Source organism: Cupressus sempervirens, chromosome 6 (assembly GCF_028749045.1).
Source record: "Cupressus sempervirens isolate cs-2001-9-10 chromosome 6, ASM2874904v1, whole genome shotgun sequence".
Taxonomy (NCBI): Eukaryota; Viridiplantae; Streptophyta; class Pinopsida; order Cupressales; family Cupressaceae; genus Cupressus; species Cupressus sempervirens.
The window spans coordinates 504,261,942-504,288,358 of NC_143123.1; the positions used below are offsets into that span (position 1 = coordinate 504,261,942).

A 26,417-nucleotide genomic window follows, 5' to 3' on the forward strand; every position below is an offset into this window, starting at 1 on the left:
ACCATACAAATTTTGGGCGCATTTTTCCGATTTTTTTTTTTTTTAAATTGGGTTTGCCGAATTTCGAACCTAAAGCCAAAAATTTGGCGAAACCTGTCACTTAGGTAACGACTATTTTATGTTTTTGTCTTTTGGACTTGGTTGTGGTATTCAAATGGCTTCAGAAAATGTAATATGAATTGTAATATCTTAACCCCGACATATCTGTGGGTTGTCTCAAAGCATGTTCTTATAGAAGTCCTAGTTTTAGGATTGATGCTATGTATTAATTGTAAATAAAATATCTGTAGCATTGGGGTTGTCACACGGTTGGTGTGAAGCAAACCCTTGTAAGATCGGATACCAATATAAATAAAGAAGTGTGTGCGGTGAATGTGGCAAAGCAATCTTGCAACACCAGTGTATGTGAATAGTGATATCTGAAGTTTGATGATCTTATCAAAGCTTGCATAGCGATAGCAGTGGATCAAACCTTTTGTGATCTCCTGGCAGTTGTAGTGATAGAGCTTAATTATGTTAGTGTTCATGCATCTTAAGATGGAATTGAATCAGTTTGTGCTTCTATTTTGATATCTACTTTGTATAAGCCTTAGGGCAATTTGCCTAACTGCCACTGAGCTGACCTGCAGTGAACCTTTGAAACATGAATGAACAAGACATCTTGTTTTCCAAATCTGACCTCTGTTTCCTACAAGCACACTTTCCTTAAAACATTTTTCATTTCAATTTCATGCTTAGTTCCAACTCAGGGGTGTGACTCAGGTGAACCTCTTTTCACAGCATTTTCTCCCTTTTTCTGTCTGCAAGAGACGTGGCACAGCTACGGAAAAGGCCACAGGAATATCTGACAGAGAGTTATAAGTGGCAGAAGTTTCATCAAAGTTTACTAGGTATAAGGGGCCTCCAAGGTTCTCAGGCAGGTACAACCACCTCATACCCTCCAGGTCACCTTGCACCTACCATTGCAGACTGAAATGTGGACACAAGTCAGTCGTAGTTTCAGATTTCTAGATCTAGTATCAAAAATTGGATTCTCAATGTGTTCACTATCTCTGTATGCAGAAAGCTTCTCTCTTTATCTACTTAGACCTAGTCTTCCATTTCCATTCCCATTTTGCATTTTCCCATTTCAATTATATAGTCATCTTCTATAACAACGAAGGATCATTGCATCCATTTACCCTTGAGACTACTTAAGCCTAGTGGGTCATCTTCCTTCCAATGTAAGAGGACATTTCAATTAGTGAACACCATTTCTTTCATTAAATTATGTATTCCAAATTTATAATGTAAATAAATGCACTACATATGAATAACTGAAATTTCCTATATTTTTTAATTCATGTTACTTTTGTAATTGCTATCCCATGACTTCCCCTAAAAAATGACCTCATGTCACAGCCATCCTTGAAACACATATCATCAAATGCCTTCTCATCTCTATCAAAAAGACTCTGTAGAACACGGATTATGCTCATAAATATCACCAACTAATATTATTATGCAGTTGCAAATAATTGAAATGTTATGCCATGTTACCCGACATTAAGAATAAAGGCAAGGAAAACTCTGAAGTAATCTAGACAGAAAGAACACAATTACCTGAAGAATCAATAACTTAGTTTTGAAGTCTGCAAGAGGCGAACCATAAAAACTCATTAGGAATTCAAGCACAAATTTTCGCCGATATATCTGGAAATCATCAGTTAAATTTAATCCCGTAGCAACAAGACGAAGTATCCAAACTCGATCATTTTGATAATGGTCTTTACCACTCCCAAACATCTTATGAAAGAGAGGTATGCTCTGCACAAATGCTGGCAAAAATCAAGACAGAAAATATAACAGGTAATTAAACAACTATTTTCTCATTCAGAAACAAAAAAAAATTACCAACCTCAAGGACCATTGTAGGAGTCCCCATCAGATATCGAATGATAGCAGTGTAGTGATTATTTGTAGGGTCCATCAAAATACAGGAGGATTCAGCTGCAAAGATGGCCAACACAGAAGGAATTTTTTGCCATGGCTCCACTATTCCATTTTTCACATGTGTTAATAAGAGTAGTATTTCTGATCTCCCCTTAAAATTTCGACCATTCTGAAAAGCATGCAGTATTAAGTATTATTAACACAGATTATCATACCCAAAAAAGCAAAAATTATAATTGATTATTGTCCTTAATTTAATAGCAACAACTTCAGAAGAGAGATAATCATTGACTGCTATGGCATAAGAATCTTAATAATTTTAGTTGAGCTATACACCCCTGTAACATGCATTACAAGATATTCCAATCATACACAGTGCACACCTGGATTTAATGAGAAATATTATTTGCACCCCATACTGAAAATCCAAGATTGTCACTGAAGCTAGGTTGTAAATACCATAAAGAATATATCATGAATCACGAATTGCAGAATAAGAAGTTAAAATTCAAGATATTTTCAAACAACATACGATATTATCGATTTCAGATTTCCAAAGGAAACATATTACAAAGTATTTGAATACACTGTCTAAATTTTTTGACTTCCAACATTTCTTTTCTGAAGTCTCTTTCAAGACCCTCCATCAAGATAATTAACGATTAAAGGAAAATTGTCAAATATTAATGTCATTGCATAGAGACATGTCAAAGGAATTATCCTCCTAAGTGATCATCCCCAACAGCTTGTCAATGGTCTTTTTTTCTTACAACTCTTTTCTCACCCTTCTTGAGTATGAAGACAACTTCAAGCAAGCATTTTATATGTCTTGACATTTTTGTCTTGGCTGCTCCCACCGATCTTCATTGGAGTAAAACACCAATTTCACAGATAACTTATCGCTCATCCATCTGCGATGTCCCCATTCTAGAGTTTGATAATAAATCATTTTATTAAACTGTAAAAGAAATATATTATAAAATAAATAAAATAATAGTTGTAATAACCCTCAGACTGGTTATGGCTAATCAGACAACAACTTCTGCCTCAATTCATTGATTTGACATTACATCAAACACTTGGCAAGCAGTTCACTATGATGTTCAGAATGTATTTGTTTTAATTAATATTGCCCCGATAACGTATATATGCAAACAAATATATGCCAAGAAAGGAATTACAATGCACTACGATTCTTCGCTTGTTAACTTGCATCAGAATTCCATTTCAGAATGGTGAGAGACCATCAAATTGCCTTAACATAGTTTGTGTTTACAACATCAAATTCACCAGCAATCAATACATCAGAAATTGCCAGAAACTGGAAATGAAATTGCTCCTTAAATAGTTGAAATGGTCATGGTTACCAGCCGCAGCCCTTGCAAATTAAACACTTGATGCCCAGATATGAAACGCAGACCCAAATAACTGATCGTGGGTCTAATAAACTCCAATGCAGGCCCCCAACAGCAGTACAAAGGCCTCTAGCAGATTGACGCAGGTCTGTAATAATGAAGGCAGACCCTACAGAGATAATTGCAGGACCTAAAAAATGATTTGCAGGCCTGCAAATCCAACACAAATCCAACATAGCCAGCCGCCAACAAGTACACCAAACACCAATCAGGCTGTCCAATGCCAATAGCAGATACTTGGACTCATGAAACATCAAATCATTCCATATAGACTCCAAGAAGATGGACACCCCAGACAGCCAATGAAAAGACACCTAACTGTTGACAGGATTGCTCTTAAATCTTCAGCACGATTCTCCTCTAAATATTGTGGTGACCATAATGGAAGAGACCCACAATAAATCCCAGACATGCAAAAACGGCCTCCTCTATTGGCAAATGGTTAAGTAACTGAAACTCCAAACAATATCTCCCAGCTACAGTTGATCAATTGGATGTCTTTCTCATCAAATGGCTCATATTTATAACACCCATAGACACAAAGTTTCCCAAGTCCAACTTCCCTTAGGAAGCTTCACTAACACAACATCATTCTATAACATTATTATAATAAAGAGCTATTATATTAATAAAACTTGAATAAATAATTAATATTTATGAACCCATGCAATAAATAGCCCCATCCAAAGCAGGGGATGACCAACTGCCAGCACCCCCAATTGCACTGCCAAATATGGAAACTGCCTGAATTTGACTTACAAAAAATAGTAAGTCCACAACTAAGACCCCCCAAAACACCCTGTCAGCTCATGAGGGTCACTATAATGAACTGACTCAATCCAATGTAGGAGCTCGGCAAAAATGGGACATTACAATAGTTGAAAAATATTATTATAATATAAACCAATATATTAATGACAAACAAAGATTGTTATTATTATAAATAAAATAATAATCACCATCAGCGATTATAAACAAGATGAACAATAAGAACAAATGATCAGCAAACTAATACCCATAGTTGGACAAATCGGTGATTAGCAACTAATCACCAAGTTTTCCACCAGGGTGAGTAAATCCTAGAAAAAATCGCAACTCGACACTTCTCAAAAACTCGCAGATTTTTTGGTTTCCTGGCAGATTAATCACACAGTTTCTCTTAAAAACTTGTCGAGTTTCTATTAAAAACTCAGCTTGTTGTTACCTGCAACTTGGCCACATGACAAACAACGGCGTTAAAGGCAAAAAAAGGTGCTTTTTGTTTACCAATTTCATTTTCACTGTTTGGAGGCTTGAGAAGTGGAGAGAAGAAGGGTTCCAAGGCATTCTTAGGTGACTGCAAGCTATTAAAGGTGGATTTGAGTGGATTAACTCATTCCATGCATCTTCTCATTGAAGTTTGCAAAAAAATGAATTTTTTAATTAAATTTAAGCGGTTTTTAAGGTTCTCGAGTTTTTTTAAAAGACTGGATAATTTTTTGACAAATAAACTTTTTGGAGCTTGGCGAGTTATTGCCGAGATTCCAATTGCTATCATAAAGAGATTTGTCTTACTTAACAAACTAATCTGCTATGTTAGGAAGAGATAGGACTTGGAAGTAACATGTCTTTTAGACATTCAAAAGATGCAACCCTTCAACCTTGCAAGGTATATGATGAAGATTGGTCCCATTTTCTTCGGCATCATGCAATATAAAATGAAATAAGAAATTAATGCTCTAAAATATGAAGTATAATCTTCATTTAAGATATAAAATCAATTCATATGTTGTAAGCATAGCAATATAGCAATAAGATGGTAATACATCTTAACTAGATACTAATTTATAGAAATTTTTTATGTAAATGATATTAAGGATGAAGATAAGATAATAATATTAATGTCCAACAAAAAACCAGAAAGGTTTATGGGACTGAGCATACAAACAAAATAGCCGGCCACACTAGAAACACCAAAACGGTGTTAGAAAAGAAACAAAACAAGACAGAAGACCAAGAAACACAAGGTAAGAACTATGAGTCCTTCCTTGGTACAAAGTAATCAGAGACAAAAGGATATAACTGTGGACGATTCAAAGTCTTTGATTTCGCTAAGATCCACTGGAGGATTGTCGCTGCCTGAAAAAGACTGGTACATTGCTTGACTGGTCTAGGAGTAGTGTTGGAAGGCCTTTTAACACCCCCTGATGGAGACAAGAGGGAGTAAAAGGTGGTAATGAGCTGGTCAGAGGTGTGGATCTGAGACGTAGCTAATTGAAGAGTATGCTCACGAAGTTGGGTAGCCTCCCGAAGATAAAGTGCAAGACACCACTGATCAACATAGCTGAAGAATTCTAAGAGAAACAATCCCTAAAAAAAACAATAAAATCTCCCTTGGATCTCATAGTAGATAGGGCAACAAAATAAGAAATGGGTCTCAGACTCAACCTCTACCAAAGAACACAATCTGCAAACCCCATCCTCTCTGTCCATATGGTGATCAGTCCGGATACAAAGACGATGAGAGCCAACTCTAAAAGAGCCAAGGGAAAATCTAGGTGAATGACACCAACGTCGATAGAGATAAGTAGGCCACACAATAATACCATCTTGAATCTCAAGAAAATGCTCTGCATAAAATGCCATCTTAGGATGTAATCCCCCAGGAGGATTACTCCAAGTAGTGATAATGTACTATCTGTAGATATCCTATCTAACACAGTCGTTCAACTCCTGACGAGAGGGGAGGAGATGAGCAGAAGCGTCCAACAATAACTGGTAAGGAGGGAGACGATCAATGTCAATCCCAATCGAACCCAACAAAGAGGTGGCAAGGGCATAACAACAGCGAGATCTAGTGGTAGTGTCGGATCTCCTAATCTGAACAGAAGAGCAGTATACAAGATGAGAGTATCTATGACAATCAACATCAAAGTACATGAAACCTCGAAGCCAATGGAGAAACCAAATCAAGTCAAAAATGGTTGAAAGCCTAAAAGGATGAGCTCCAAACTCAGCTAAGACAATAATATGGGGGGTGAGTTTGTGACATCTGATGATGCGCCGTAAAAATAACGTCTAAACACCCTCAATAGAAGCCCAATCAGAAGCAAGAAGAGAAGGCCCCCAAACCACCAATCCATAAAGAACAATCGGTCTGACCAAGGAGTCCAAGAGGGACAACTTGGACAAAATATCCTGAAAATGATGCCTGAAACACTACCTCTCAATCATGGCAAGAGATCCCATACCATTACTAATCCTGGATTGAATAGCTGGTCTCAAACTAAAGCGGGGTCCTGAAAACTTAACACCAAGATATATGTAAGAAGAAGTGATCTCAACCTCCTGTCCCTGGAAAAAGAAATGAAGATGAGAGGTCTTCAAGCAATTAAAGATCATCACCTAAGTCTTAGCCAAATTAACTACAAGCTGACGCTGGTCACAGAAAGAGGCTAGACCATCAAGGAGTCTCTGTAAACTGTTTAGAGAAGAGGCCAAGAGAACAACATCATCTGCAAAAAGGAGAATGGATATCAACACATGATGCAACTAACAACTATCACCGGGATGCGAAGAGCTCACAAGAAAATCCTCTAGCTCATCAATATACAATCCGAACAGAGTAGGAGAAAGAGGGCAACCCTGCTTCACACCAATGGTGCTCTGAATTGGATCAAAGAAACCCTCCGGAGTCCTGATCCTACCAGTCACCTTCTCGTACAGTCTCATAATCGCAATCAAAAGCATATCTGAGATCCCAATCTTAAGAAGTCTTTGAAAAAAGGCCATTCTAGGAACGGAATCAAAAGCCTTATGGAAATCCACAAAACAGCAATAGACTTTCTCAGAGCAAAGCTTAGCCTCCTCAATAATAGCCCGTACAGTGAAGATATGATCCATAGTCTAATAGTCAGTATGAAAACCAGCCTGCCCTTTAGCTCTACAACCTCTCCTATCCAGCTCTCCAAATAACATGGTGTTAAGAGCAGTAGCGTAAAGTTTGGCAAAGGTATGTCCGATCATGATAGTCCTATAGTTACTTGTGTCCAAAGCAAGTCCAAACTTATGGATAGGATAAATCACATGCCTCAACCATGTCTCAAGAAATTCAATACAAACAACTCTATTAAAGAGTGTAGGAAGATAAGAAACAAGAACTAAAGCACCAAGTTTGAAGAGTTCTGCCTAGAAACCATCCTCATCCCCAGCTCTACTACATCTCATGGATCTAATAGCCTCAAAGATACAAGAGAAAGTGAACAGATGACAAAAAGGAGGCAAAATGGAATGAAAGGAAGGCTGACCCGGAATATCATACAACGAAATGGTATGGGAAGTCAAAGAGCAGAAGTCAAGGATGGAGGGACACCGAGGGAAAAGGGTGCGCCAAAAACTCTAGGGATTCTGGATGAGCATGGAGCAAAGGGATCTACACTGAGAAGAAGCAAAAGAATGCTTCTTATGGTGAAGGAAACGGAGATAAGAAACACGCAGGTGGACGAAGTCAGGGGAGTGAGCCTTAAAGGCAGAACGAACAGATCGGTGAAAAGCTTTGCAATCATCATCCAACCATTTATTCATAGGACAAGTATTCTGGCGCTTAGATGAGGAAGGGGGCGGTGAGGAATAGATAGGAGAGCGGACTCCCGTATGGCAGAAGCAAGTAAGTCAAACATGACCGAGACCGCCTGTGAGTCAATAAAACTAGCAAGTGTCAGGAGTCCCTTAAGATGATAGGAAAAAGGCTCACCATCACCCTTGGAAAAGCGAAATCTAGTAGGAGTGCAAACATTGTTCGACCGAATGGGGCAGGGTTGTAGAGAAGGCGCTAAACGTGAAGAAGAGCGGATAGTAATGCTAAGGAGAGCATGGTTAGCAAAAGGGAGGCGAGAAATGGTGAAACGGTAAATGAAGGTAATGAAGGAAGAAAAGGTGATGACATAGTCCACTACACTTGCACCACCACAGTGAGGCCAACAGGTAAAGAGATGGGAGCTTGGGTAAAAGGATAACCCATTCAGAAGCAATAAACCAGAAGACTCACATAGCTAAAGGAGATGACGACCATAGGAAGAAAGAGGACCAGAAGCATCATCGAAAGTATGCTGGAGTCTCATACTGATCGGATCTAACTCAAAAGTGCAGATCGAATCCAAGCCACGATCATGTGTAGGAGGCTGGAGATCCCTGGTGCATGCATTGAAGTCTCCAAGAATAATGATATCACCCATGGCCGTAAACTATCAGATACTCTCCTAAAGGTCACCAAAAGGATCACCATTCTTCGAATCATTTATAGCATAAGGAGAAGAGGTCGGTATAAAATAGAAAACCACAAGAAAGATGTCCCTTTGTTGGAGATTACGATGCCCAATACAGACCCACATGAATCTGGCAAAGGCATCAGAGTGAACCACTGAAGTCAACCTGAAAATGTCATCTCTAATCAAACAAGCAACTCCACCTAACCCACGAACCCCACCAGAAGTACAGACCTCTTCTCTACAAATTGACAGCTACTGGTAACCCGGATACCCAGGAAGAGGGCACACAGGACTCTCGTGAGTCTCAGTAAGAGCCATCATATATATATATATATATATATATAATGTTGATAATGCAATCATAATTGTACAAAATACGTAGTACACTATATATATGCTAAGAACTTATTACTATTTTGACTCGGGCGGGGATGCTATGATGTCTCCAAGGAGGGGCTTGTATAAATCCAAGCAATGGATCTTTGTCCACAGATAGAGAAGGGGTCAGCCTTTCGAAAGCTTTGAAGGGCATGACCCAAGATCGAAGACAAACTTGGACCTGTAAACTTTGAGGGATTCCATTGCAAGTTGGTATCTAGAAGACTTGGATAACACCTACTCCTTTTGTCTTTGAGTTGGAAAGGGAAATTAAGGTTGGATATGAGGGTTAGCGAATACACATATAACTTAATCTGATTAGATAAAGGAATAGTTCTTTTAACTTAAAATGTTTTATATCCCTTAGCTTGGGACATAAATATCAAATCCATGTTGCTGGTAATATTTGAGACTAAATCCAATTACGGGGCATTACACTATGCAATTGGCTTCTAAGCTTAAGGTGGAAATAGATTGACAATAGGGAGATTTTCAAATCTCTAACGATATCTTTATTAGAGTATTTTAGATTCTTTCAATATTTTAGTACCTTTTGCTACTTTTAGCTAGCTTTACAAAATCTTCTATTAATGGTTATTTAGAAGTTTTAATTAGTATTAGATTTTAGCCTTCTATTTTCATAAGGCTTTCGCTTCAGTTTGAACCTTTTGCAATGGTCTATAAATTCAATGTAAATATTTCAATAATACATTGAAATTTTTTTCACAGGCTTTGCCTTTCAAGTCCATCCACCTATGCATTGCCTACGAAGTTGAAAAGGAATTTGAAATTAAGAATTAACAAGCTAATTTTGTTGTATAGTAATTTCCAAAAATGCTCCAAAGTCTTGTTGCTATGCATGTTTATTACTCCCCTTGTTGGGAACCTTCTACGATGTCCTACTACAACCTGGAGAGCTTTCACATTATTTTTCTGGGTCAATTTTGACATTAACAAGTGTTCCCAAAGAGGATGTTGTCTTCCCAAAGACTCTAGCAACTTAGGGTTACCGACATGAACAAAGAGGGAGTTGCACTTTGCACAAAATGCATTATGGGAGGGTTCATGAAGGCAATAAAACTTTGAAAGTGTAGTCTATTCAAGACCAACCCGGAAAGGACTTGGCTTTTCATTCCCTCGCCATCACTCTTTTCTCCTATTAATAAAACAAGAACTTTCATGGTTAAAAGCATTCTAGATATTCTTGAAACCGTGCATTATGAAATGGCGATGATTTTTGCAACAGTTTCCCCATCATTCAGCAGTCCCTATGGGTGACCTCCCATAATAATTTCCAAGACAAACAGTTCATAGAAGTTTCTTGGATGACATCAAGGCTATCATTTGTGCTCACTTATGCTCAAGGCCACCATTTGTGCTCACTTATGCTATAATATAGACCAACAATTCTTGGATGAAAAAGTTGAAACTCAATTCTATAGAGCTATGGATTTGTAACTAAATCTTTTAACAATTTTCTACAAGGATCGTTATTCTTTATACTATGCATCTGCAAAGGTCCCCCTCATAGCACTTTCTGCCCTGCATGTTATGAATGTCCCTTAAGCTCGAGTGGTCCTCTAGGATGGAATCCATAAACTACCTCAAATGGGGTCTTCCTAGTTGACCTATTCATTGAACCATTGTACGCATACTCTAACTTGCATAAAATCTAATCCCAAGTTGCCCCATGTTGCTTACTCAGGCACCTTACAAGGTTGCCAAGTGTCCTATTAACAACTTCAGTTTAGCCATCCCTTTGCGGATGGTAGGCTAATGAGAAAGAGAGTTGAGTGCCCGATTTCATCCACAAGGTCCTCCAAATGTGACCTACAAACTTGGTATCCCTATGAATCACTATAGACAATGGCAATCCATAGATCCTAACAAATTCTTTGAAAAACAAGCCTGCAATTTGTGAACCATCACAATTGATCCTAGATGCCACAAAATGAGCCATTTTGCTAAATCTGTTCATAACAACAAACTCCATATCCACACCCCTAGCAGTCTTAGGCAATCCTAGGACAAAGTCCATGCTTATATTGTCCCATGGATTAATAGGGATTGGAAGAGGTTGATAGAGCCCTGAATTTGAAGAGGTTCCTTTAGCCCTCCGACATATACCACAACTTTCAACGTACCTTCTAACTTCCTTTTGCAAACCAAGCCAATAATAGAATCTTCTAACCCGCTCAAGAGTTTTGTCTGCATTAAAATGTCTTCCAAGGGTCCCATTATATTTTTCCTTCATTATATTCTCTCTTATGGATGACTTGGGAATACATAACCTACTTCATTTAAATAGAAGCCCCTCCTGCAACACAAAATCAAAAAACTTGCCATGATTTTAATAGCAAAGTTAGAGAAAACTTTGTAAGCCTCCTTGAAATCATCATCCTATTGGTATAGATCCTTAATATGATCCAAACCCATACTCTGCAATTGAATCTCTTATATAGCCAATAGTCTCCTACTTAAGGCATCAACTACCTTAATAGTTGTCTCTTTTTATGCTTCATTGTGAAGGTGAATGACTGAAGTTGTTCCATACATTTAACATGCTTATGGTTCAATTTCTCTTGCCTATTGAGGTAACTCAGAGCATGGTTATCAGTAAAGACCACAAACTCGTTTTGGCATGAGGTAATGCCTCCATTTCCTTAAGGCTTGCACAATTGCATAGAGCACAAGATCTTAATTCTTAAGTACTATAGCTTCGTTTCGCATCATTCAATTTCTCTAAAAAGAAGGCTATGGTGCCCTTCTTGGCTCAACATTGCCCCAATTGCCTTCTTGCTAGTGGTAGACCTTGAAATTTTCCATGTCAAATTATAATATAAATTTTCAATTTCTCTTTAAATAATACCTTGGTAAACATGGTTTTGCCGTTTCGGAGGAAGAGATTAGGAGTACCCACGAAATAGCGAAATTTCGCTATATCGGGTGACACAATGAAAGCACCTTGCGAAGTAGCGATTTATCGCTATTTCGAACAACTAAGGATGAAAGGCCTGCGAAGTAGTGATATTTGCTGGATTGCACATACCAACACAAGGTGAACACGAAATAGTGAATTTTGTTGTTTAAGAGATGCATTTGGTAGGGGAGTGCGAACTGGCGACTTTCACCGTTTCAGAATGGGAAGATGAACCACATAGAAAAGTTGTGAAAAGGGATTAATGAACACTTCAAGAGGTAATATAAGTCATTTTATGTACATCAAAGTATAACACATTAATGGTAGAATGTTTGAAAAGATGGATGAGCGAGATAGAGAATTGGCCATTTGTGTGAAATGTCTTAAGTCATAAAAGAAGAATCAAAACGTCAATAAAGGCAATAAGTTATTTAAAGTAAGAAGCCATTCTCTGCGAAATAGCATTTGAAGTTGTAGAAGGATTTCGAGAATGAGGGAAGGAGCTGTGAGATTGCATTGTCAAAACTTCAAAAAGTCGTGAGTTGAATTCTCTCATTCTCTCTCTGAATTTGAATTCATACTCAAATGGCACCTAAGAAAGAAGCTATTGCTAAGAAGGAAGTAACTATTAAGAAAGATAAAGGTGAAAATATAGAAAAAAAATACAGAAAGCAAATCTTAAAGTTATTTCCTGTCTCTTCAACTACTAGTACTATGTATATATTATCTGATGAATTTAGTGGGTGTAAGGATGCAACTTTGCCAATTTATGGTAGATCCTTATTCTAGTACTTCTATGCAAATAAGGATGAAAAGGAAATTAGGAGTAATGTTTGGAAACTTGACCTAGGCAAAATTATTGTTCCGAATGTATATGTGGACATAGAACTCTTTAATATTTTAGCTTAATGTTCTGAACCAGCTACAAGAACAGTCAAGAAGTCAGATGGGATGCCCTTGCTAATATTAACTAGGTCTTATATTGAGGAATGTTTCGGATTAAGTACCCAAGCCCTAACTAATATAGATAGGAATCAATTCAGGGTGGACTATGAAAGGACGATGAAATTCAGGCTCACCGAAATCGCACACTTCATGAATAGGGGTCAAAACAACAGATTAATGACAGTAGAAAACATGGGTCCCCATTCCATTAACAAGTTTATGGATTTTTCCAAAAACACTTATGCATAGGCTCAACTGTTTGGAGAAGACTCTAAAGAGAATATTACCTTTGATTACATTTACATGTCCATGAGAATTCAGAACCCTCATTCCTATCTACAATTTGATTTTTCTAGTGAGATTGAAGGTTCCTTCATACACAGTTGGCTAGGAGGAAAACTGCCAAGTCATTCAAGAATTACTCTTTGTTGTGCCATCTCCTGCTATTCCAAAATGCTGACCAGTTTAGGACTTCTCTGAAGCTTACCACCACTAATGAACAAGGCAATTCATTACCCATTCAGATGTGGTGCAAGGCCTGGGACAAACATGGTAGAGATGAGGAATTCAAGACATTTAGGAATGTGTTTATTGTGTGGATTACTAGACTGCTTGGAGGTTCCATCACCAGAATACCCAAACAAATCAATGTAATGTTGAAGCCAAAGGAGTACCTACCTGATGGAAAGTATGAGTTCAGCTTTGGGGACTAGATATACAAGCCTGATTTCACATTGATTAGGTTGTATGTATGTAGGCAGTAGTCACACATGCTACCCCAATTGTGTCTGAGAGGGTAGGTTTCCTTGAATTTATCTGGCAACTGATGTGGATTGAAAAGGACATTGCAGCCTAAGAGAAAGGGAAATCACATGCCCCATTGTATGAAATTTGATGGCTTCATAATTTGATACTCAAATATAAAGGAAGTGATGGAGCTCTAATCTTTGCAAAGGATTAGAGTCTCCATTTGAAAATAATGTTGGAGACTTGGTGAAATATAGTCGTCATTAATGTCACAAATAAAAAATGTAATCAATATCCATAATAAAGATATATTATACAGGCTATATGACGTGAGAAGTAGATGTGAATTAAGGGGTTAAGTCTCTAGTCAGCATGTTAATGCCACAGTTTCTATGCCTACAGATGATTCTTTTGCTAGGGTGGACAATTATGAAATACATGAGGAGTACATCATGAACCCGATCAATTAACTCTGAAATGAAGGTGTAGAATAACCCTACTTCAGGAGTTTTCATCATAATCATATGAAATCATTTGTATGGAGAAAGATGTGCATATCAGTATTTCATAGTTCTACGAAAGGCATCTGTGCAAAGATTTGCATAAATAATTTATTCTGAAACAGAATATGCATCTCTGCTCTCAAACACATATCGATGATGTACAACTAGATAGCATCAGTACATACTATATCGAAGATGACTTTTTCCAACGATACCAAGCTCCAGTTGACGGGAGGTAATGATACTAATAAGGAATGATGACATAGTGACTGTTCTGAAATCAATTCCCATACATAATGTGCAATAGATGAAAGCAGGCATAATAGTGATAGCTGAATTGAAGGGCAAGAGAGGCAAAACTATATATTACAGTTCATATATTCTTACTGCCGGCACTTTCATATTAGCAGCAGAAATGAGGTTTTGATACAATGATTAAGGAGCATAAGGAATATGAATCATTTTCCATGCCATCAAGTAACACAGCAATTTCCATTATCGCACAACACAGTTATTTATAGCTGCATCCTTGTTAAAAACGGCAGAAGTATATATTTGATGAACAGAGACAAAGATGAGTTTTACAGGAAGCAGCTGTCAAAGAGAGAAAATTTACGGCAATATGAATAAAGAAATTCACAGAGGATTAATCAGTTAGAGAGACAAATTTTGATGAATTCAAAAGCTCAATAAAGTCATGATTAACTATAGAAATGCTATCCACACATGTTGATAGTAGGTGTATATAAGTCTATTCACCAGGAGTCTTCAATATTCGAAGGGCAAATAAATAAAAAATCTGGAAAGGAGAACATTGAAATATATTTCAATATATTGTTTCCAAAGCAGTGAATAAACTACAGTTGTTCCCACACCAGAAATCACCAAAGTTCACGCACCTTTCAATCTGGAATCAAGGGAAATTCATTTCATTTGATTAAATTGTAGTTATAAGTTTTAATCCATATCTAGTGTTGCTTTGGTTCTATTGTAGGGTTAATCGATACAAATAATCTCCAGGAATGAAGATTTAATTAAAGTTCATGAATGAAATGCGGAAGAAAAGCCTTCACCAAAGAGCTCGATACTTGCCATGAACGCATCTGATATGTGGTAGCAACATCTCCAGGATGGAGCCCGACAATTACGCATGAAGGGAAACAAATCATATAAAAGACAAAGGCGGCAATTTATAGTGAAGTTATATGCAACTGAAATAAACTAAAAAAAAATAGTTGGATGAAATTGTAAGTCTTCCGATTTGTAACAACTTCAAACTCCTGGCCTCAAGTCTCATATGCGTAGATGCAAGCCGCTCCATGATGTTCGAACTTGTGAAATAAAGGCCTCTCTAGAAGAAGCTATGCAGACATATAAGGATCTCAGACGTGATTCAAGCAGCAATCTTACGTAATTACACAAGGAGCATACGCCTATGTATATAGAGAGCATAAGGATTCCAGTGAATGCACGTGTGAGTCATTTTTTGGCCACCACTTAAGCGCCTAAGGCGCATAATCATAGACCTCCGCTTACACCAAAGCAGAATTATGGTTAAACTTTAATTTTCATATTCAGTTATTTGTTATGAAAAGGCATGTCATTTTGAAGGACTCCCATCTCTCCGCTTATTATAAATATAGATGAAAAATAAAACAATATACAATTTTTTTATTTCTATAAAATTTATACATATCTTAATAAAGAGCTATTATATTAATAAAACTTGAATAAATAATTAATAAATATGAACCCATGCAATAAATAGCCCCGTCCAAAGTAGGTAACAACCAACTGCCAGCACCCCCAATTGCACTGCCAAATATGGAAACTGCCTGAATTTGACTTACTAAAAATAGTAAGTCCACAAATAAGACCCCCCAAAACACCCTGTCAGCTCATGAGGGTCGCTATAATGAATTGACTCGATCCAATGCAAGAGCTCGGCAAAAATGGGACATTACAATAGTTGAAAAATATGATTATAATATAAACCAATAGATTAATGAAAAACAAAGATTGTTATTATTATAAATAAAATAATAATCACCATCAGCGATTATACAAAAGATGAACAATAAGAACAAATGATGAGCAAACTAATACCCATAGTTGGAAAAATATTTCTTCTTTCTTTGTAGAATATAAATGTTCGAATATGTCTTATCATTTTATCTCTGCCCCTATATAATACTAAATAATATAGAGACGTGACTTTTCGAATGAAGGATCATATTTCTTAAAAATAATTACATATTATTATTCTAAACGCACCTCTCCATTTTGTTAATTCATATCTTTTATGATTTATCGGGCTCTTTTCATATTCTTTTAGAAACATCATCTGTAACATTCCCAAAAAATATATCAAAGTTGTGCAACGATCATTCATCATCTGACCTCACATTAACCCTTTGCCTTCTAACTCTTTATATTTCTGACCTGTAGCTATCACGATGCATTAATAGATGGTTGTTGTCAAAATGACAAACCAGGTTGGGCATAGTTTTTAACGACAATGTATTTCCTTATACCCACGGCTTCCAATATCCTGTTCGAACAACTTGTATTTCATCCATACATCTTTCTTTGCTTGGTTTGACCCTTGACGGCTTCTCTAATTGTTTTACGGCATGAGTTTTCTCCCGACTCCTTAGATGCTTCATACACTTGTATGGTATATTAGCACTAATTCATGAATCTTCAAGTTTTTATCGTGTTGCAATCGTTTCTAGAAATCCATAAATGTGATGGGGGCTCCTGATAATATATTGTTTTAGAATACATCTAGTATCAATTGGCAATGATTGGACACACCTATTCACAGTGCACTGTTAGCAGCTTTTAATTAGACTTGGTCACCCCACTCTTTGTAATGTACACCTGCAATTTTATGTAGATGATCTTTCAACTGTAGCACTTGTCAAACAGTCATGAAATTCCACAACCATGATGCTTGCCCAGGAAATTAAAGAAAAGACAGTTGAAGCTTTTATCGAAAAGGCATGATTGGACTTACATACTCTTGATTTATTTAGCTTTTAATTGGCATTGATTTATAGCAATTTTGCACAAATGGAGACTAGAGATTTTGGGCTCCATCACTAGGTGCAGACATCTTCCTCTTGATTCCTCTATCATTACAGAATGTATTGAATTCCTCATATATGAGATGATGGAAAGGATTTTTAAACATGAACTTCCTAATGCATAATTCTTGACAAATTCTCTTCCCAAGGAAAAACCATACACATTGATATCCAACCAATCTTAAAGAAGCATGAGAAGGTATTTAACAACATTCCTCGAAAGCATCATCTAAAGACTCTAAAGAGGCATTTCGAGCACACTATTGAATTGGAGGAAGAGGCAAAACCTGTTTACCAAACACTTCCATCACGCACAGAGATACAAAGAAGGAATTGAAAATCCCATACGATATTTGTTTGTAATGGGACATATCCAACCTAGCTCTAGTCCTTTTGTGTCCTCTAGCATCCTAGTAAAAAAGAAAGATGACACAATGAGAATGGGCATCGACTTTAAAGCACTCAACAAATAAGACTACCAAGAACCAATATGTCCCTAGGGTTGATGAACTAATCGATCAACTTCATCGAACAGTTTATTTCTCAAAAAATGACCCATAATGAGGCTATCATCAAATAAGGGGAGGAAAATGAGACACATTTTTTTCGATGCCATTTTGGACACATTGAAATATCTAAGAGAATTTCTCTTAGTCTTCTTTGACATTTTAATCTATAGCAAAACTTGGGAGGAACGTATAAGACACATAGACTAAGCAACACATAACATTTTAATTATGTTTTCAAGTTCAAAATGAGGGTTCTAATCCCTTGGCAATAATGTTTGCAGAAACATCAACCATGTCAAATTTGGCCCATTTTAGTGCTGAAAGTCTATGACCACACATACTTTGATCCACTAGGCAGTGAGAACAAATTCAGAATAAATATTATGTTAGAATTGATTTGACTATATTGGAAAAAACGAGCAGTTACAGAGCAAAATTTTTAAAAATTAATCTGGAAACAAATAAAAAGTGGATGCTAAAATCCAACTGCAGAACATTGCCAAAGTTTCCTGTGTCAGCTGAGCACAGAATCCCAAGTCATGAAGGAAATATCCTAAGTGAGAAGATTTTCACGAAGCATTACCACAGTGTTTCCAGTATTAGCATTCAACACCAGGAAATTCCAGTGTCTTCTAAATTTGATACGCTCGTCCAAAAAAATAATGACACTAGATGAGACAAAAAAGTCTTTACCTCCAGGCTTTGAGTGTATCTGCCAAGCACAGCATAAGCAAGCTTGCGCATACTTTCACTGGGGGAAGATAGGCTAGCAAATGCTATGCCAAGCAGCCCTATGCAAGAAAAATCCATAGGTTCAATGAATCTGACCGCCAATGCATGTAATGAGAATTCCAAAAGGAAGGCTGGATCATAACAAACAGTGCATGAACTATTCAAAGATGGCCTTTCTTCGGTTTCCTGTTAACATTAACATTTTGTCACAAATACGGAAAATTCATATAATCAAAAAATAAAAGAGAAGCATTTGTGTCCAAACATTCAAACTCTTCCACATTTACGAAAACTAAAAACTAAAAATATAGGATACATTGTTTAGACTTTGCTTGAATCTGAGAAAGCCTTGAAGGTATTTTTGATTTCAAGAGAAATTTTGTAGAATGGTCCTTATCATGTTGAGAGATGCTTCTGCTGAAGTGGACTTCAATGGTTTCTTGTCTGATCCCATTGTTATACAGTGTCCGTTGGGCAAGGATGCCCTTTGAACCCATAATTATTAGTGCTGGTTACTAAAACCTTGTGTGAGGCCGTACTGGATCCGCCATAGTATAGAGGACATATTTGCACTATGATACTTCTAATTTGATGTTTTGATATACTTTCAAGACTATAGGGTTATGTTATTTTAATATCTGCATTTTAATGATCTGCACATTAGGACCTAATTGATATAGTTAATGATTCTATTTCATGTTCTAAATTATTTCAATTGCTTTAATAGAAACTGAGTTTGTAGAAATACTTGAAATGTCAAATTATAATGTTAGTGTTAAAGGATAGATTTTGTTATGCAATAGAACCTAATATTGTGAATGGGATGATGGAACACATATGGATGCAGTTTTATGAAATGATAGTATGTGAAATATTAATTTGAGTTAAGATGTTTCATGACTTAATGTAGAATGTTAATTTGATTACAATGATTATGATACACAGATAAATGTTAATTTGACTATGATGATTTATGATATGCAGATAGATGTTAATCTGATTATGATGGTTTATGATATGTAGATTTGATATTCTAACATCTAGAATGATTTATTTGAAATGGTTAGGAAAGGAAATTTAATTTGAATTATATTAATAGGGACTTCGTAAAATTTGAAATTTTATGAATTTATGATATATATATTTGATATGACCTCCTTGGACTACTGACGCTCGAGTTTAATGTGCAGAAAGTGGAACCATGGAAATTCTTGGGGGAAACAAGTTCCAAACCTTTGTGAACACAGTTTAAAAAAGGCGAATCTTTGGGAGATTCAAAAGCCTCGTTGTGAAAGTATTTTTCTTCGTAAATGTGTGTTTGCTTGCATGTGGAAATGTTTAATCATTAAGATGTATTAGGGGCGTGTCATGGCAATATGGAATGTGTTTTGATGTGTCACTTGACACTTGTGAACTTTGTGTGTAATTGTCATGTTATTTAGGGTTTTGATCATGGTGACAATTTACCCTAAAACTAATTACCTTGTTAATGAGTAAGTAAACCCACTTGGCAAGGGGTAGGATGGGTCACAATCAAAGGAAATTCGAAATTTGACTTGGCTAGGGTTTTGAGAGGTCTTTAAGTGGTCCCAAAGTGTCTTTTAGGTGAAAATAAGTTACCCATATGATAGAATATCAAGTTAGGGACCTAGTTTTGACCATGTGAGTGCCTAGACAGCCTAGGGGGCCCCTTTACCCATGCATTCTTCCATCAATTCGAAATTTGAGTTGTCACATGTGCTCTCTTCCATGTTTTCCCACTAAGTCAAATATAGCAAATTTAGAGGAGACAAGCTTGTAAGAGGGAGTGGCTTAGTGTCCTTGCTAAAATAGTTGGTGAGAAGGCCTTATTAGAGAGTCTTGGACAAACTAGTGGGGTGTTCACCCACTCTCTAAGTTTAGAGACAGTTAGGGTTTTGGGAGGAAGATTAAGGGAGCTCTACAACAACTTTCTTTGCCTTAGCTTGGACCAAGGTTAGTGTTTCAAAGCATGATCATATCCTTCTTTTGTATTGCATAATGCATCTGCAAGTATGGAGAAATTTGTTATGGGTTCATGCAATGTATTGTGGATCTTGTATTGTGAATTTGGGCATCGTGTTGTGATGTTTGTGAATTTGGGCATTGTGTTGTGATGTTGGTGAATAAGTATTGTGCTCATGTAGTTTTCTTGATTTTCTTTCTTGATCTTTTTGTTTTGATTTGAATATCAAGTGTTGATATGGGTGTGAGGGCTTCACTCACCCTTTGGGAAGGGAAGAGAAGCCCAGGGTGAAGGGCTTAGTTGGGCTTGAAAAATAGTTGAGAACCTTGGAGTATGGGCTCCATTGTATGCCATATTCATTCAAATCTTGCTTGGGGGGTGATAAGGGAAATGATGGTGTAGAAAGGAAGATTATGGAGTGTGGGTATTCAAGGATGCCATGGTTAATGGTAGTATGTTGGAGGACTTTTGTGAAAGCCCCGAAAGAGCATGAAATTGTTGAATTGTGAAAGCCCCGAAAGGGCATGAAAATTATTTATTGCAAATATGTGATCATATGGAAAGTCTCCTTGTTGAAAGCACACCTTCACCCTAAGTGCAAATGGTTCCAATGGTGAATCATAGTGTAAACCTTGGAAGGGAGTTATTATGTGTTATCTTGTAAGTTTCTCATGCATGATCATATGTTGTATGTGTGTATCCCATTTGGATCTTGTTTCCCCTGCTCGATGGGTGGCTTCATAGAAGCCTAGGATGTGAGGTGAGCCTCCATGGTTCCTAGTTTGTGTGTGTTGCAGTTTTTGTGAAGATGGGTCCCTTGGAGAGATTAGGGTTTCACCCTTGGCTATGTTGGAGAACCAAGAGATTGTGAAGATATAGATCTTTTCCTTGTCATCTCATAATGTATTTGTGATGTTGAGTTCCATTGTTGTGTTGTTGAAATATGGAAAGAGTTTCACTTCCCATTGTATAATGTAGTAGATGTGTAAGGAGGATATGGAGAGTTTGCATATAGTTGTCCTTATAAGAGAAAGATGGTATCCTTATCATAGTTAAGTAAAAAGGAAAGGAAAGCTCATTTCATTGCAAAAGAAGAATTAATATTGCAGAGACTCCATTGTATTTGAAGATTTTTTTGAAGATTAGCAAGTATAGGTGATCTTGTAATCATATTTGAACCATGAGATAATAGGAAGGAATTGTATTTATTTTTCAAAAATATTTTGAACATGTAAAAGAATTTTGCATTATGTAATGAGTTGAAGGGGGGGAAATCATGTTAAAATTTTCTTACATATAGAACAAAAGGATTAAAATTGGTAGAATTTTTTATGGACTTTATTTGACCAAAATACTCACACTTGATATTGTTCCAAAGCATTGCATACAGAATATCCTAGCCTTAAAATGAGAATAATGTCATAACTATGGAGTAATGGTGAATAACCAAGTAGCAAATTCAACACCAAGAAAATGCCTAAGGGAACAAACCTGTAGATGCATATTTTGCCTCTGGAAAATGTATGGGGAAGAAAATAATCCCTTTCCCAAGATTACAGGCCAATAAAATAATAAGGAATATGCCTTGATACCCTAGTAGAAGTCTATAAAATATAGGGGGTCATAATATAGGTTGCAAATTAAAAATGTCTCCTGAATAACCCCAAAGCCACGTGATCCTTGGAGGGAATAAACATGAGCCAATCATGACTTAGCACAAACCCAAGAAAAGAAAATATATATATTGATAAATAAAACTTAATACATAAAACAAGAGAGAAAGGTAGGATGCAGATCTAGGCGCCCACCATCTTAATGTAAAATAATGCATACGACCCTTTTTATTATGAAAGGGTAGAAGTGGACCCCACCAAAAGCGTCACCTCCTTGCAAGACATTTGGGGATGCACCAAGAAGTGTGGGCCTGCTCTGGCCAAGTCAGAACACGGGCTACTAGGCGCCTCATCCCTTAGAGTACCTTGGGGCATGTGAAGTACCGTATTCAACCATCCTTTGACTTTGTTTTGGCGCCCCATTTAAACATTGGAAGGATGCGCCAAGTTAGAAGATATAGGCACCTTGGGTGGAGTGTAGTCTAGGAGATAGGGAACACCATAGTTGGGGTAGGTAAATACTTGGGATAATGGGTAAACCTTGGGTTAGGGAGTATTAGGCGCTTATTTCCTTTAGGCAGCCATGTTATTATCTTTATTGGATTTAGTAATCATGATCCAAGTAGGTAGGATAATAGAAAAACACTAAAGTTGGAATTAAACTGATTTAAGTTAGGAGTGGTTAGTAGGATGTTAAGTGGTTGTGGAACTAGGTGCTTAAGAATGGGGATGTTTTGTATGGGTGCTAGGAGGGAAGTGTAATAGTGTAGAAAGTTAGGGTGTTAGTTGTGTTTAGGTTGGATTAATACATTAGATAATTCGTCTTATATTAAGAGATAGGAGGTAAGTAGTTAATAGGTGATAAATAGAGAATTAATTAAATATAGGATTTTTTTGTTTGTAATTTTGTGGTGATTATCTATTTCCATTAAACCATCACTCCTACCCTAGTAACTAGAGAGGTATTTAATTAAGGGATTAATATTAGGATTTTTTTAAGTTTTATTAGGTAGGCTTAATATTGAAAGCACATTAGTAATTGGGATTATATCAAGTCAGGAAAACTAATAGTTAGTAGGAGTGTAATTCAAATCTTGAGTCATGAAATGCAGCACATGTGTCCATATTTTATTAATTTATTGCCTTATATATAAAAGTATTTAATTCTAAGAGGAAATGTGAAATATTTTTATATACATAAATGTTAAATAATGCACATATTTATGTTAAGTCAACATAAACCATGTATGTAGCATGTCATGAGAAATGTGTACTTGTGATGATGTTAAAAAAATAATAATATGTTAGTAAGACATGTAAAAATATTAGTATTATGTACATCATCTTGAGGACATATATAAAGGTGTGTATAATGGGTAGATGACTCTTGGTTGGGGCATGGGGATTGTTAGGGTATTGTTAGTAATAGTCTATTCAGGAAATTATCAAAATTTAGTAGCTAAAAATAGTAACGTTAATCATGATTGAATGAGTGATCAGAGGGTATCACTATAGAGAAATATGGAGGTTAAATAAATAAGAACTGGTATTCCTAGGCTGAAGGCATCCGCATAATTGAAAAACAAAGAAAGGATAACACGTAAGTCTCACATTAAATAGCAACAACTACACCCCAATAGTATTGAACATTGCTTATAACGAGTAAGGTTATACGACCTAGAGTCAAAACATCTATGACAATTGTAAACACATTCATTTTGGCAAAGATTGAATTATTGTAACTGCATTGATATAAATGTCGTGCTCCACATTCATATATGTAAAGCCTTACTTCCATATTTGGATGTGGGCTTGAAATAAAATTTTGTCGTCTAGCCCTTACATTATAAACCTAGACTCACAATGAATGTTATAAGACTAAATGGCCTCCCATGAAAACCTGGAGCAGCAAGCTCGAATGAACACAAATTCTTTTTTACCAATCAACCTTTTTCATCTACAAACATAATGATCAAATCAGTATCTTCTAACATGAATTGTTGACCAGATACTCCTCAGTTAGACAGAACGTTCATAATAAGTGTAGTTCTATACACATTATCTGCAGTTTTCCTTCAAAACAAAACAAAATAATAATAATAATAATAATAAATTGTTGATGGTGTTTTGCCTTGTAAATTTAGGGCATGACACCTTGCATTACTTGTTAAGAGATTTTGCAATTGGGCCCCCTATTAAAGAATTTAGACTTCCTGAACTGATTAATCTGCAGTTTGGCAATGATATCACTCTCTTTTGTCAGGTGGTTAATTACAATCCTCCCACTATTCCTTTGGACTTGGGTTTTACTGCTCTACATCTGGTTCAAGGATCTCTTGTCTAAAGTCTCAAGTCTTCAGCCAGGTACAAATCCTCCAAGACTGATTTAGAGACATTGGGTTGGAGTGGGAAGATCCTCGTAAAATCATTATCTATTCAGTTACCCCTTTTCTCTCTCCGCCTCCCTTAGAAATGTGGCAGTGGGTGTTTGAAAAAATTGATATAAAAAAAGAGACTAAATGGCAGAAGGCATCTGTTATCTTCATATAAAATCTAGTATGCTTCTGCTTGGTTGTTTTGTTTCTTTATTTATAGAAAAGCTCCACACAGTAGCCAAAGACTTCCTATGGACTAATAAGAAGAGAAATAGGAAGAGGTGTGCTGTAGCTTGGAAATGGTGATGTCTTCCTCACAGGTACAAAGTACTGGGGCTTAAGAATTCAAAGCTTCAGGATACTGTGCTGACTGGTAAATGAATTCTAAGGGCTCTTGAGAAAGATGATGCATTTTCTTATTAGGTTTGGAGGACATTTTGGAGATGAAATTCAGAGTATCAGGATCAGATTTGGACAATCTATGGCCATATGCCAGCAGATTTCTAAGCATCATTGAAGCTAACAACAAAAGGGACAAGTAGGACAGACCTAGCAATGGATTTCTTGAGGTTTTGGCAAGGGTTTCTAAGACAATTCTGAGGTGCTTTGGCCTAAATCTGAATACTGCTGAATCACTGATCAAATTCATCTCAGAAAAATGACAAAGAAAATCACTATAAGTCATTTCTGAAAATTTTGAGCACATTTAGAGTGATTTACTATAATAAAAAATATATACTTGGAAATATTCAGGATTTTATTTAAAATTAACAGAAAGATCAGATGCATAATCTGAATTTTGTTAAAGGATATCCTATATGCAAATAAAATTTCAGTTTCTCTTCCATATTTTTGGAGATGTTGGTGTTTTTCTCTATCCCTATTTGAGGATAATACAGTGCTCCCTAATACTCGTAGACAAACATATGTTATGCTTTTCAAAGCCTTTCATAGATTCGATCAGCCTATGTCTCCTACAATACTGAGAGTAGAGTAATATGAAATGGGGTGAGGATCCTCCAGTTCTGGTGACTACTAGTGCCACTCTTTATGACAAAAATTATCTGTCAGGAGGTCTCTGTGTTTTTTACTCATCTAAAACATGGCAAGTCAGATTAGGCATGATCTGGTCTTCCATTATTGAACCAAGGCAGGCTTGTTTTATATGGTTGTTTTTCTTACAGAAGCTTTCTGTAGGTTCTTCTTTGTCCTCTTATAGGGTGTCTGAATCCTATTTGCCGTCCGATGTGGAAGAAAACTATTCTTATGTACTATGGGTCCTTTTCATTTGATATGTGTTCCTAAATGTTATAGTAATAATGCATTGTAAATACAATAATGTTATAGTAATACATTGCAAATACAATATTACATGTTACTTTAAATTTCTGGGTGGGCTGTTTTCCTCCAAGGGACTTAATTGCGGATCAGTATTTAACTAGTTTCAGTGCCTAACTTCAATCATACAGAATAATGATTAAATCTGTGCATGGTTGCTTCAGTTCATTCAGAAGAAAACACCAATGACTTGTGGAAGAGATAGACAAAACCTACCTTTTTTATTTGCCAGCAATTTCCTTAGGTCTCAGAGAGTTGCTGTTCTGAAATACTCTATCTTGTAGGGTGAATGTGTGGATTGTCACCTGAGTGCCATAACTGAAACTCAAAGTTACATAGAAATTGTTGACCAATGTATAAGCACCAGCCATAGCAGGCAGCAAATTGATGAATTGGCAAACCTTAAGTGTGGCGGATTCAACTCAGATCACCCTCTGCCCAACACCAGTGAGACTGGGAGGCGTAATAGATAGAACGTGAGTAATAATTCTTGATCTGCCGCAGCATTTCAACTCCAGTGCCACCTACTACTGAGGGTGTGAAGTCAATTAGGGGGTCAATCCAATGGTCTGACCCAGTTGCCAGCAACAGGAAAGTCTACATATATCCCTGTGGGTGACTTTGGAGGCCAGTCCCAAGTGTTCAAATCTGTCTACATCAAGGAAGGATTAAATTTATTGCAAATCAGATG

The 26,417-nt window shown here is 36.6% G+C and overlaps 1 protein-coding gene across 5 annotated transcripts in view; it reads right to left on the minus strand.

Moving 5' to 3' along the window:
* EMB2788 (ribosome 60S biogenesis amino-terminal protein) overlaps positions 1 to 26,417 on the minus strand; it is a 140,180-nt gene that overhangs the window by 80,624 nt on the left and 33,139 nt on the right. For 3 of the 5 annotated variants that reach the window (XM_089788697.1, XM_089788696.1, XM_089788698.1), the window contains 3 exons: positions 18,378 to 18,602; positions 1,898 to 2,101; positions 1,603 to 1,806 (listed from right to left, as the gene is read on the minus strand). In XM_089788697.1, coding sequence (XP_089644823.1) covers positions 1,603 to 1,806; positions 1,898 to 2,101; positions 18,378 to 18,602 — 633 coding nt within the window. Of the gene's footprint in view, positions 1 to 1,602; positions 1,818 to 1,897; positions 2,102 to 18,377; positions 18,603 to 26,417 lie in introns of those variants that run through there. The other 2 variants (XM_089788701.1, XM_089788700.1) reach the window with 2 other exon arrangements.